Genomic DNA, 12,423 nt, shown 5'->3' with positions numbered 1-12,423 from the left:
CCGCTGCAGCAGGCGGGAGACTCGCAAGCCGTAGGTACAAAGTTTAAAGGCAGAACTTGCGTTCCAGGCTCCCCGCGGGATCCTCCCCGCTCCACAGCGACGAAAAGCCAGAAACGCCACAGAGAGAAGAAGGCAATTCACCGCCGAGGATCAGCTTCAGCCCAGTTAACGACAACCAAGAACAGCGCCTCCTGCCAGGCTGAGACAGCCAAAGCGGAAGCTGGAGGAAATGACGCACGCACCGGCCGCCGGAAGCGGGGCCGCAGGAAGCGTGTCCAATGGGAGCACGGGAGCGGCAGGGGGCGTGGCGGCACGGGCCTCCCGCTGCTGCCGGGGCGGTGACCGGCGCGACGGCGGGTGGCGAGCGGGCCATGCGGACGGCTGGCGACCCGGGACCCCACGGCCCTGCGCTCGTCCCTCGGGCCGCGGTAGCCTGGTACCCGCGTACCTAGCGGTGGCCTTTGTCCCCTGGGTCGCCGATTGCCGCGCTCCGGCCGGCGCGGATGCAACTGCTCCGCCTGGGCTCGCGCTCGCGGCTGGAGGAGGAGCGGCGGCGCCGGGCGGCATGCGATGGGGAACTGCTGCTGGACGCAGTGCTTCGGGCTGCTCCGCCGGGAAACGGGGCGGCTGCAGCGAGCCGGCGGAGGGTAAGCGGCAGCGCAGGCCCGGGAGGCCCGGCCGGAGATCGGCGGTGATGGTGCCTGCCGCCCCCGTCCAAGCTCTCTGTCCCCGAGGACCCGCCTCGGGAGGCAGCGTCCCCGGTGTGCACCCGGCATTGACTCCTGGACACACCCTGCTTTGAATTTGTTTCTTGTCAAAGCGTCTGTCCACGTCTTTGATTTTCTTTTGGGCCTTAACAGAGCAGGTGAAAACCTGGCCCCGAGGTTGATGCCTCAGGTGAATTTTAAGTAGAAGTCACTTTCTCCAGGCTCTGATGAACTCTGTTAGGTCAAGAGCTGCCAGATCACAGCGCACACTGGACAATTAAGTAACTGGTGCGGCACTATGTAATTCTTTTCATAGTAATACTTAGAAATTTGGAAAGGATAGCATGCTGTGATTGCTACTCGCGTTCTTGGTAATCCAAGTATTGCCGAACATCACTTCTCTTGTGCGAAGTGGAATATGCTTAAGATTTTTCTATCCACGCCATCCAATAGCAAAATTTTATGATTATCTCCTTGTTATACTTTTTATTTCCTAGAGTACTGGGGAGAAAGACGAGGCACATAGCACATAGCGTTGGTGTTGACTTTATTGTTACTAAGTATTTCCCAGGAACTTTGGCCTAGAATTAAAAAATCTAAGCCAGGCACTATTTTGTACTTTCTTAAGCATACTGCCAGATTTTCAACCAATAGCTTTGTACCTTCCAGCATGCATACTGTAACCAAGGGATTTATAATTTAGAATCTTTGAGTCATAGAGACGTTTTAAAATACAATTCACTAATCAGGCAGCATATCCCCTAGGATACAGAATAATTAAGGCTTTGCACTGCATCCCTAGAATCGGAGTGAATGGACTTAGAAGATTTCTGCTTAGTTTAGTATTTTGATTTTCCTGATTTCTATACTGTTATGGTCACAGGGGAGTGACATCTGTTTCATATTGTAATCCAAAATCATATTGCTGTAAGTTTTATGTGGATGAACCCTTTCATTAAGCTATTCAAATAGACTATGAAAGAATTGGACTGCACCATCTTTGGCTTTAGGTTATTGCTTATTGCCTTGGAAGGTGTAATGTTCTAACTCAGGGAAGGAGTGTTTTCTATTCTGTGGTAGACACAGTGTTTTTATATTTGACTCTGGAGTACATTACTTAGGTTCCCCTCCCCCACGGTGATTTTACAAATGACATTTTACATATACTATTCATTAAAATTGTGGCTTCTGCTGGTTGAACACGGGCTTGGCAGCATAGGATAGGAGGAACTGAGGGAGGCAAGTGTACGCTGTCTGTACATATGTCATAATACTCGATCGTGAGTCTGCACTTTGCCCTGGGTAGGCACTTTGAGTAAGTCCTATATGGCATGGATACTGATCTAAGACCATCTGACCAGGACCTATCCTGTTTCTTTTCATCTGCAAACACAGGTTTCAACAGTTTGCTTACTTGAATCTTCTGATAAATGCACTGTTTAATATTAGTCTTAACAATTCTTAGCAGCATCCTGGAAGCATGTAGTTACTTAAACACAGTAAGATTAAGCAGTCTTTCAGTTTAGTTGCTATGTTTGGCATGCATCTGACCAGTTAATAGTTACTTCTAGAGATGGAAAAAATGGGTAATCACAAAAGTTTATCTTGATTTCATGTCACTGTGCTTATCATGGCTAGAAAAATATAGGACATCCTAGCCTTTCTTAGGCTCATTTAGGCTGAACTCCACAGGGGTGCTTTGTCATTCGAGGCCTGATTTCTTAGCCTTGCAGATTTCCCCGGAGTCTCTCAAAACGAGATCACTTACTCTACACTATGCAGTCTCAACCTCAACACTATAATTACCAACTGTACTCGAGTGCGCTCTAGGATTTTGTATGCTAGGATAACTGCTGACCAGTCAAAATACCAATGTAAGTGCTGAGGCAGGTTGGAGACCTTAACTGCCAAGAAACAGAATGTTGATATCCTGAGGGGTTCTTCTTCATTTTGAGGGTTAGCCGACGAGCACATCTTGAAGAACTCCATATGCTGGCCAGTTCTGTTTCTCTGGACAATATTAGAAGTGTGTAACTTTTAACATGTCCCATGAACTTCTAATTGTTCTGCCTCCAACTCCCAGATTCTGGGATTCGAGGTGTGTGCTACCTCGCCTGGTTCATGCAGTGCTGGGGCTTGAATCCAGGGTGTCACATGGTCTAAGAAAGCTCTGTTCAGCTGAGCCACATCCCCAGCCCTCCATGGTATTTTTTCTTAGGTTCTTGGGAACCTAGTTATGTTTTGTTGTGTATTTTAATTCCCAGCTTTAGGTCACTGTAAAATTGCCCACACTTGGTTCAGTTAGGTTGTATAACTTATGCAAAGGTGTGATCTGTTCGGCGTGCTCTATTCAATGGGTGTCAGCCCCGTGGGTTCTAGCAGCAGACTGGCTTCCAGGCAGTGGTTTTCAGTGATTTGCTTATCCTTTCCCAGTGAAGATGTCTTAGTGCGTGTCACCGTTTAGCTATTTTCACTGTGCCTGGCAGTATTCGAAATACTAGACATATATCTCGTTTATTCTTTTGCACACTCCTGTCTATCGAAAACTTTGTACACTAGCTGGCTAAGATGCTTGAGACCAAGTTCTTAATTTTTCAATAGGATTTTGGAGTACTTCTGTATACAGCACTCTTAGACATGGACCCAAGTTGTATTTCATACACACCTTATATATCTGAAAGTGATTTTATAATATTTTTAGTCTGTCTGTGGTTTTACACTGTTTGTGCTAAACAGCACATTCTCTTAATGTTACCCAGGCTGGCCTCAAACTCTCCTGCATTTGACCGTCTTCCTGTCATGAGAAGTCAGGTGTGGAATTTCCACATTGTGGCCTCAGGTTGGCTCACAAAACGTTTTAGAGTTTGGAGTATTTTGGATTTCGAACTTTTAGATTAATGTTATTCAGCTTGCACTTGTGTTATAGGCTGAAAACCAAAGCTTAGGGAGTTTAACTGGCCTGAGATAACAGAGCTGGAATTGCAGTCAAAGTCCCTCTGCAGCCAGAGCCCTTATCTTTAACTGGTAATGGCGTTTAGCTTTTTATTTCATAGATAACGTTTTTTACCCTATGTGTCTGTGAAGAATCCTGGACGCTCTTGGTGGAGTATTTCTGAGTAGCTCAACAACTTGATCCTGTCTCGTGTGATGAGCTTCTTGAAGCTGTGGCTGGATCTCTGCAGCACCCTTCCGTCTTCTCCTTTTCTGTCTCTTTCTTGGCTAGTCTTACTCTTTCTAGCTGTCAGATCATGGGGTTTTCTGGTGTCTTTCCTTCGTTTTATTACCTTTACATGTACGCTGCTTATCCCAAGGAAATTTAGCCTTTCCTCTTACTTCAGCCACTATCGTTTCGTGTACATTTGTAGACTACTATAAGGATGCTCTTGCCTAGATTCTGTTTTAGTTTCCCTTTATACACTTGGACTCTGTTTTGTCTTTCTAAGTGTTGGCTTTCTTTTCAGCCAATTAGTGGCTTCCAAATTGTTGTTTTAGTACTATCTGAATGACATAGTAGTTGGGCTTTCTAAAACTACACTGCATCGTGGTGTTTCCTTGTTTAATGACTTCTGCTGCTATTTCCTATAGCTAAATTTCTGGATCTTGTTTTTCTCCTGCAGCAGCCTGATCACTTGTGTGGAATTCATGTTCATCATATATTTATTTTATCATGTGCATTCCTGTGTTTGAGCATCTGTAACTTAATTTTGTTCTCAGCAAAAACACATCAATACAAATAGATCAGAAAAAAAACATTTTTAAAAATAAAAAAGCATTGAAGATATTCTTGTTTCAAAGCAACATATTTACAAGTCTTCCTATTTTAACTTTTTGATAAAATGTTATCCTTCATTTGAAAATAGTATTTATCCTATCTTGCCAGCCTTACTCTCCTCAGTTCTCCGATTGGCCACTCTTTAGCATCCTGTACTCCAGCTGGACTGTGTTATCCCTGATGCTAAGGAGCAGTGTTCTCTCACCCTTTGCCTTTATGTGTGATGTTTTGCCATAATGTGTGTTGCTAAGATAGGGGGAATCTGCGTTGTCAATAGTAAGGGACTTTTATTGGTGTGCATATTTATGGGCTTTGAAAAACATACAGATTAAAGATGCTTCTGAAATTTCACAAGTTACTTTTCACTGTAGTGGATTTAAATGGATGGTTCTGTGTTGCAGCTTAGAGACTCCAGGACTTTGCTCTGACCTTTGTCCTTCCTGGATGTATTTTTTACCAGTGTGCTTTTGGGTAGTGCTGTGAACCACATGCGTTTATCCACTCCCTGTGTCCTGTTGTTCCTTCTGCTCCCTCTGTTCTGAGACACTGCCTGCTCACTCCCAGTGGCTGTCAGTACAGCTTCCAGTCCATCTCTCAGTGCTGCGCTCACCTTTCCTTCTCAGCCCTTCCTTCCTGCTGGTTTTTAAACCCGAATCAGTTTTACTTTATTGTTTCCTACATTCTTCTTAAAAAACTGCTCTACAGCCACCTCAGCTGTGAACCTGAGGCTCATAATACCCCTTCCTCCCTGTGTCTGCAGCCTCTGCATCTGTGCTGGATCATTGTGTGTGTTTGTTGTTGTTGTCAAGATGACACAAACCTAGGCATATCTAAGAAGAGGGAATCTCGCCAGAGGAGCTGACTACATCAGATTGGCCTGCAGATTCCTCATTTTAGTGCTTACCCAACTTCTAGGATAAAGGCTAGAATCTGCAAAACCTTTAATGTGTCTTTCCAGATTCTACACTATGTATTTCTTGCCTGTTTTTTCTTTTCTTGTCTCTGTGTTACAGTCTTCCTTGAATCTCTTTCTTCCCCTTTCACTTTGATAGCACCTGCTTACTCATCTTTTCACTGGATATTCAAGAATTACCTTCCAGAGTTTTCTTGAAGCATCGCCAATCCTTTGGCAAGAAGAGCTCACAGCCCTGCAGAACGGTCTGCTCTTCTGAGCCCCACTTACCTACTTAGCCTTTTGAATACACGCATCGCAGTTGTGTCCGTGCTGATCTTGGCTTCCTGTTGAATCTCTGGGTCCTAGTTAAGTCCCTAGCCCATAGCAGATGTAAATATTTACGACTCTGGGATATAGTTCTTTACTGTGTCACTGCTTTCACGTCCCTGGCTTTTGACCTCGGATACTCTGAACCACCCTTTCCCCTATTTGGGTATGGGCTGATTCCCCTTCAGGGTGATTAAAACACAACCTTGTTTGTAATTTAACTTTGAGTCTTCCCTGTTTGACTTGTAAGATTAATTATTATTTATTTTCATGTCCTAAATATTAACATGTTGCTTTGCCTGTCATTCAGTAACTTAGAGAAGGAAGAAGAAGGTTCAGTGTCACCCATGAAAAGAAGTCACATATCTTACTTTCCAAAAGCAGGGGATGGGTGAGTTCAGGTGTGCACACAGCATGGAAGCCGGAGGCCTGAGCTTCCTTTTGTTACTAGTGTCCTCTAGAGCATGCTCTTCTCAAGAGGCAGTGGCTGTTTTGTTTTTAGTCTGTCTGTGTTTTCTGTCTTTGCCGTGCACAGAGGGAAGACCTAACTCCACTGCTCTTCCAAGGCATAAAAATAATTTTCTGAATATCCATTCTAAAGTTCATCAATCAGAAGGCACTGTTAATAGTAACTCTTTTTCCTTTATGATTACCAGTTCTGTAAGGCCTCCACAGATACATAGCCATATGTCTACCAGTAGCTGCAGTGTAGATATACAGTGACTTCGTTATGAGGGATTGGCTCCAGTGCAAGCTGTCTACGTATACAAGTGTCACTGTCTGCGGTATACAAGCTACGGACCCAGGAAAGCCAGTTTGAGTCCCAGCATCTAGGCAGAAGACAGCCAGGCCATCAGCTCAGGGAGTGAGGCAGAGAATTGAACCTGTGACCATAGGCATGACATACTCACGTTGGCATCATCCCTCCTTGAGACATCTGTCAGTCTTACCCCTTCAGATTCGAGTGGTTAAACCTCCGCTGAAATATTTGATGTCAGCTGCCCATCATCATTTTCATAATAGCGTTTGCCAGGCATATGATTCATATCCTGCCCAGTCTTTTGTTGGGAGTGGGGAGATATCTTGGGAGGCTTTTAATTTTTAGTAGACTTTGGAACCACTTACCTTGGTTGCTCATCATTTATTTATAATCTTAACAAAATATGAAGGATCGTCTTACTGTATTTCACCAGGTAGGATATAAAATGAGTTGAAAAAGAAGAATACCAATGTGTACTTTTGAGTTTTATAGTTTTTTTAACCCACTATGCAGCATAACAGAAAAGCATTAAAAACTTCATTTTCAGCCTGTTTTCAACAAGATTTAAATTTATCTTTGTATCTTGATAACAAGGTAGTACATTTGCAGGAATCTCCATTTCTTACTCCCAAGCTATTCTGAATTCTTTTATTAATGCCCACGTCTCAACCCCAGTCTGTTTAGCTTCTCTGCTGCTCTTTTCATGGTGAGCCCACATTCATGATTTTAGTGGTAGAATGAACACAGGCATCTGTCTCACGTTGACACTCCTCAGGGACAACAGGACTGCCTGTTAGTCAACCATGGTGACTCTCAACTTTCCAGAGCTCCAGGCTGAGATGGGAAATACACTTCTATTTTCTTTAATCGCTGTTTAGATCGCTCTGGTGCCAAGTGTGCATCTTGTTACAGCCATGGTCAGGTTTTGCCCGTTATTTCTTACCTTTTCTCCTGTGCAGATGCCTGACTTGGTAAAAGTTAAATGTACGTGTGATGATACCTTCATCATTGTCTTCTCAGCTCAGCTCTGTGGCCCTGCTGTATTCCCCGAGGCCTCTGCTGGCTCCTCACCTCCCTGTTTCTTATCCTTTCCCTGCTGAAATCTTGCATCTCTGACTTGCCCCGTTTACACTTTTGCTGTCCCCATTCTTGCCTTTTGTCTCTTGCACACTGTAACCCCCTTAGGATTCTGACCCCACTTCCCATCACATCTCACTGTCTAATCCGCTAAGTATTTGCCTGCTTCTCTCGCTGGCACCACCCTAGCCCAAGCGATCCCTGATTTCTCCCCAGCCTCAAGTTGGTCACATGTATTATTCATGCGTTGGCTCTGCATCATCCCCACTCAGTGCCCTCAGACTCTGGTTCCTGGCACTTGAAGCAAGCTTATGCTGACTTGCCTGGCTAGATTTAAGGAAAGAATTGTGTTCCTGCTCCTCTGCAATTACCTAGGATACAGTAAATATTTGTTATGTTTGTCTTTGCTCCTAGTGACTTTGAACAATGATTGTCTGAAACTCTTATTTTCATACCTGATCACCCACCCATCTCTCTTCCTTTGTAGCATTAAATTATATTTTATAATACCACAATTTATCCATTGATAAATTGATGGACACTTTTGTTATTTCGAGGGTGTATGAAATGACAGAGTCATAGTTTATGCACATCTTTGTCAGTATTAAACTGTTTTAAAGTTTTTCAAGTTTATGACAGTGTATACTTTTACTAATAAGAGATTTCCATTGCTCCACTTCCTTAGTACTAAGAAGGTACTTTTTTCTAACCTATTAATGTGGAATGTCGAGTATTTGTACAAGAACTTCATTATAGCCCTCTGTGCCTGTAACAAATAGACTGTACATAAATTCCCTTAGTGATAGCAATGGAAATAATATAAGAAACTAGGAATAAGTAATAGGAAATATTTCAAATTATAACAGTAGCCAGGCAGTAGTGGCACACACCTTTAATCCCAGCATGAGGGAGGAGGAGGATCTCTAAGTTCAAGGACAGATCTCTAAGTTCAAGGACAGCCTGATCTACAGAGCTAGTTCTAGGACAGCCAGGGCTATGCAGAGAAACCCTGTCTCGAAACAAATAAACAGAAGTGTTGGCATAAAGATAGACAGAGAAAGAGAATAGAGCACTTGTAGGTGACACAGCCATCTTCATAGCAAGGTGACTGCCTCTTGTCGCATTGGGAGAATGGCTGCTTCCAACCTGAAATAGAGTTAGTAGAACTAAACAAAATCTGTTATTTTATGTATGTTGTGCCCCTTCTTTCTCTTTTTTCCCTAGCTCAACTATCCAAGGTGGCAGCAGTGACCTAGTAGGAATAACCCATTGCTCTGTTGATTTTTGCTACAGACAGGACCTGGCGGACTCTGTAGGCGGAGTTTTCCTGTCCTGCCATAGTTCTCAAATAAAGACATTGAGGCTTATATTAATTACAAATGCTCAGCCAATAGTTCAGGCTTGTTACTAACTAGCTCTTACAACTTAACGCATTTCTGTTCATCTGTGTGCCTCTTTCGAGGCTTGCAGCTTTTACCTCTCTATCCTATCTTGTGTATCCATTTCCTTCTGGCTGGCTGGCTGGTGACTCCTGATTCTACCCTTCTCCTTCCCAGCATTCTCAGTTTTACTTTCCACCTATCCTTATTCTGTTCCAATATTGGCCAGTCAGCTTGTTTACTAAACCAATCACAGTGACTCATCTTCACAGTGTACAAAAGGATTATTCCACAGCAGACTTCCTCATTTGCTGGTGCCATCTTGCTTGTTAACTCCAAGAATCTCTGAACTTGGGAGTTATCTAATGGCCTTATTTTATTATTGTAAATGAAATAATTTGAAGTTGAGTAGCTTGGCCCCTTACCTACTTTCTTAAGTGCGTCTTTTCTTCCCTTAACCCTAGTGTTTGAAATCTGTACCAAAGAAATGCCAACTCTTCTTCCCAGAGCGTTCAGTGTCTTTAGTCACATGTGCAAATGTGAAGGCAAAGAGAAAAGTTTTTATCTTCTTGTTTTCTCATATAAGCATGATAGAAGAAAATCAGATTTTCCATTCTGGATTGCTTTTTTTTTTTAATGTAAATCCAGAAACTTTTGTACAATCTGACCCACTTATGTGCTAACAATAGTAGTTCTAGAAAGTAGGATGACTGTTTATCCTTTATTTATAAATAGTATGTTTTAAATTATTTGACCAGACCTGTTTTGAATGTTGTCAGCTATTTGTTACCAATGTTTGGTGAAAATCTTTTTTTATGAAAAAAACGGAGCCATGTGTTATGTGTGAAAGCACTAATGTGAATGCATTACATATAAAGTGAACACAGCTAGACTCAAAGCTGTGCGCTTAGTCCTGGAACCTGTGTGGGGATGTTTTTAGCTGCAGAATTGATAGATTAAACACAGAGAGGGGATGAATTGATGAAGTTCTGGGCGTTTTTCACATCTAACTTTGCAAATATGTTGAAGAGCTTAGTTACGGAAGTAGATATTTCTGTTGCTTTTATTCTGTCTTTAACATCCAGAGGCCTCCAAATTCATACAGTTGCATTTCCAGTGCTTCATAGCACTTACCACACAGGACCATGGGGTTCCCTCTGGGGTAACTGCTGCTGTAGGAGTGTGGAGGGAAGGAAGTTGCTAAGAAACAAGTGAGAACCGTTCTGCACATATTCTGTGTTCTTGAAGTCTGCGCTCCTCACCGTATTAGCACCCAGACGCTTGGCTTTGTGTGGACGTTGCTCTGCAGGCTGCACATTCGTTCCATTTCTAACCTTCCTCATCTCCCACAGCTCCATCTTGATTTCCGCCCTCTCCCATAGTCCACCTCTGTTAGCACATTCTGCCTGTTCGTCTTCATGGTTCTTCTCAGGGCCACTGTCGTTCTCTGTGCTGCCTCGGTGGCTCTCATGTTGGCCTCTTACAGCAGCGAATCATCTCTGAGATCCCCTAGGGAAGTTCTGATGGTGCTGAAGCCTCCTAAAAAAATGTGTGAGGAATTTGAACAGTTATGGACTTGCGCATTGGAGTGAGGCAGAGCAGTGTTTGTTGATGGATGTGATAACCATGGTAAAGGTCAATATGGGACTATTAGGATCTTGGGTGATTGACAGAAGGCTCAGCCTTCACTCTACTGGAACAGAGCTGTGAGGTAGAAAATAAAAAGTCAAGGTAGCGTTTTGTATTCCAGATTTGTTAGACTTAGCAGTCAGTAGTGTGGAAGACTTGAGTCCTGGGTCCTTCATGCTTTTGATGGAAGGGCACTCCGGTGGGCTGGCACTACCTGTGCACTAAGGAGGCATCATTGAAATGGTCTTTCTAGCCACGTTCAAAATAGCTGCCATATTCCCAGTAGTCAAGAGGTAGATGCAGGCCCATCTCAGTGAGTCTGAGGCCAGCTTGGTCTACAACGTGAGTTTCAGGATAAGCAGGGTTGTTATACAGAGAAACCCTGTCTCAAAAAACCAAAAGGAAAAAAAAAAAAACAAACCCTAAACTATATAGTCTTGGATAAATTTGGTTTTTAGAAATACAAGGTGTTCTGTATTTCTTGTTGTTTGCTTTATGAATACTTCATGCCATAATATTAAATCTATTTTAAGAGTTCATTGTGATTTTTATCATTTTTATATTTTTCTTCTCAGATCAAAGTACTTCAGGACATGCCCAAGAGAAGAGCAGTTGACCATAGAGGTGAGTCCTTGAGCATTTAGTGGAATCCCAAAATGTCCACAGTTCTTTTTTCTTCTTCTTCTTTTCTGAGATGTGTTTTATATGTATAAGATTTTGCCTGCACGTGAGGGCACCATATGTATGCAGTGCTGACAGAGACCAGAAGAGGGCAGCAGATTCCTAGTGAGTTGCAGACTTTTTGAAACAAGGCTTTACTAGTAGCTCTGGCTGTCCTTGAACTCGCTTTGTAGAGCAGACTGGACTTGAACTCACTGAAATCCACCTGACTCTGCCTCCCAAGTGCTAGAATTAAAGGCAAGTTAACTGACTTTTGTGAGCCACCGGGTAGGTGCTGGGAACAAAACCTGGGTCTTTAAGATAAGGGGATGAGGCACGGCTCAGTGGTTATGAGCACCGAGAATCTGTCACCTTCATACCAAATGAACATAAAATAAAGTTAAATAAATACTTAAAAGAAAAGATGGGGAGTGGCCCAGAAGCACGTGTGGACTGTGAACTATGTGTTGCATGCGTCCAGTGTTCATCTCAGTGCTGTCACCTGTTCAGGGGACAGGCTTCATGAGTGCGTGGCCAGCACTCTGAGCCACTCTGCATCCCTCTTGGTTCACGTTTGACTGTGAGACGGGGTCTCACTGACCCTCACAGGCTGGCCTTACACCCACGCCGTCACCAACGCTGGCCTTGAGCATTGCGTCCTCCCGCCTCTGCCTTCAGAGTAACTGAGATTACACCAGGCCTGGCTCAGTATTGTGGATTCTGATGCACAGAAAAAGAATTATATATGCTTGTTTGTGTTGGCCATTTTGTGGACTAGAGTATACCAAATATGCTGATTATAAAAGACACTCGTATAAAGATGAGTACCTTATAGAGATGTGTTATTTTGAAGGTGAAGAGACGTGTCAGTTTCTTGTGAGGTGTGTACGCGCGACAAACATCCCTCCTAATGGCTGCCTTTTTATCCTTTCAGTTTGAGAACCTCGTAGAGAGCGATGAAGTGAGTATAAACCTTAGTCTGTGTTCTTTCTGATGGTTGCTTTAGTTATACCTTTATTGTCTTGCTTTTTACTTCTGAGAATTCAGAATTTTCTACTGTATTGTGAATATAATGCTGGACACAAGGTTTTGGTTTGTTTGGGTTTTTTTTTTTTTACCTTTTATAGAATCCAAGAAACTTCGAAAAGAAGATATTTCTAAAACCTTTCCCTTACATAAGTAAAATACTTCAACCTAGAATCCCTGTTTTCTGTGGC

The 12,423-nt window shown here is 43.2% G+C and overlaps 1 protein-coding gene across 2 annotated transcripts in view; it reads left to right on the top strand.

Annotated features, from left to right (window-relative positions):
- The first annotated feature begins 334 nt into the window (after window positions 1-334).
- The window catches only part of Ap1ar (adaptor related protein complex 1 associated regulatory protein), a 28,730-nt gene continuing 16,641 nt past the window's right edge, over window positions 335-12,423 (top strand). The window contains exons 1-3 of one of the 2 annotated variants that reach the window (XM_038311240.1): window positions 335-647; window positions 11,122-11,170; window positions 12,141-12,167. In XM_038311240.1, coding sequence (XP_038167168.1) covers window positions 571-647; window positions 11,122-11,170; window positions 12,141-12,167 — 153 coding nt within the window. In that variant the 5' untranslated portion in view covers window positions 335-570. Of the gene's footprint in view, window positions 648-857; window positions 996-11,121; window positions 11,171-12,140; window positions 12,168-12,423 lie in introns of those variants that run through there. The other variant, XM_038311241.1, reaches the window with a different exon arrangement.

The sequence above is a fragment of the Arvicola amphibius genome, chromosome 14 (assembly GCF_903992535.2).
Source record: "Arvicola amphibius chromosome 14, mArvAmp1.2, whole genome shotgun sequence".
Classification (NCBI taxonomy): domain Eukaryota; kingdom Metazoa; phylum Chordata; class Mammalia; order Rodentia; family Cricetidae; genus Arvicola; species Arvicola amphibius.
Note: the sequence above shows the minus strand (reverse complement) of the source record. Positions and strands in the feature narration are given on the sequence as shown.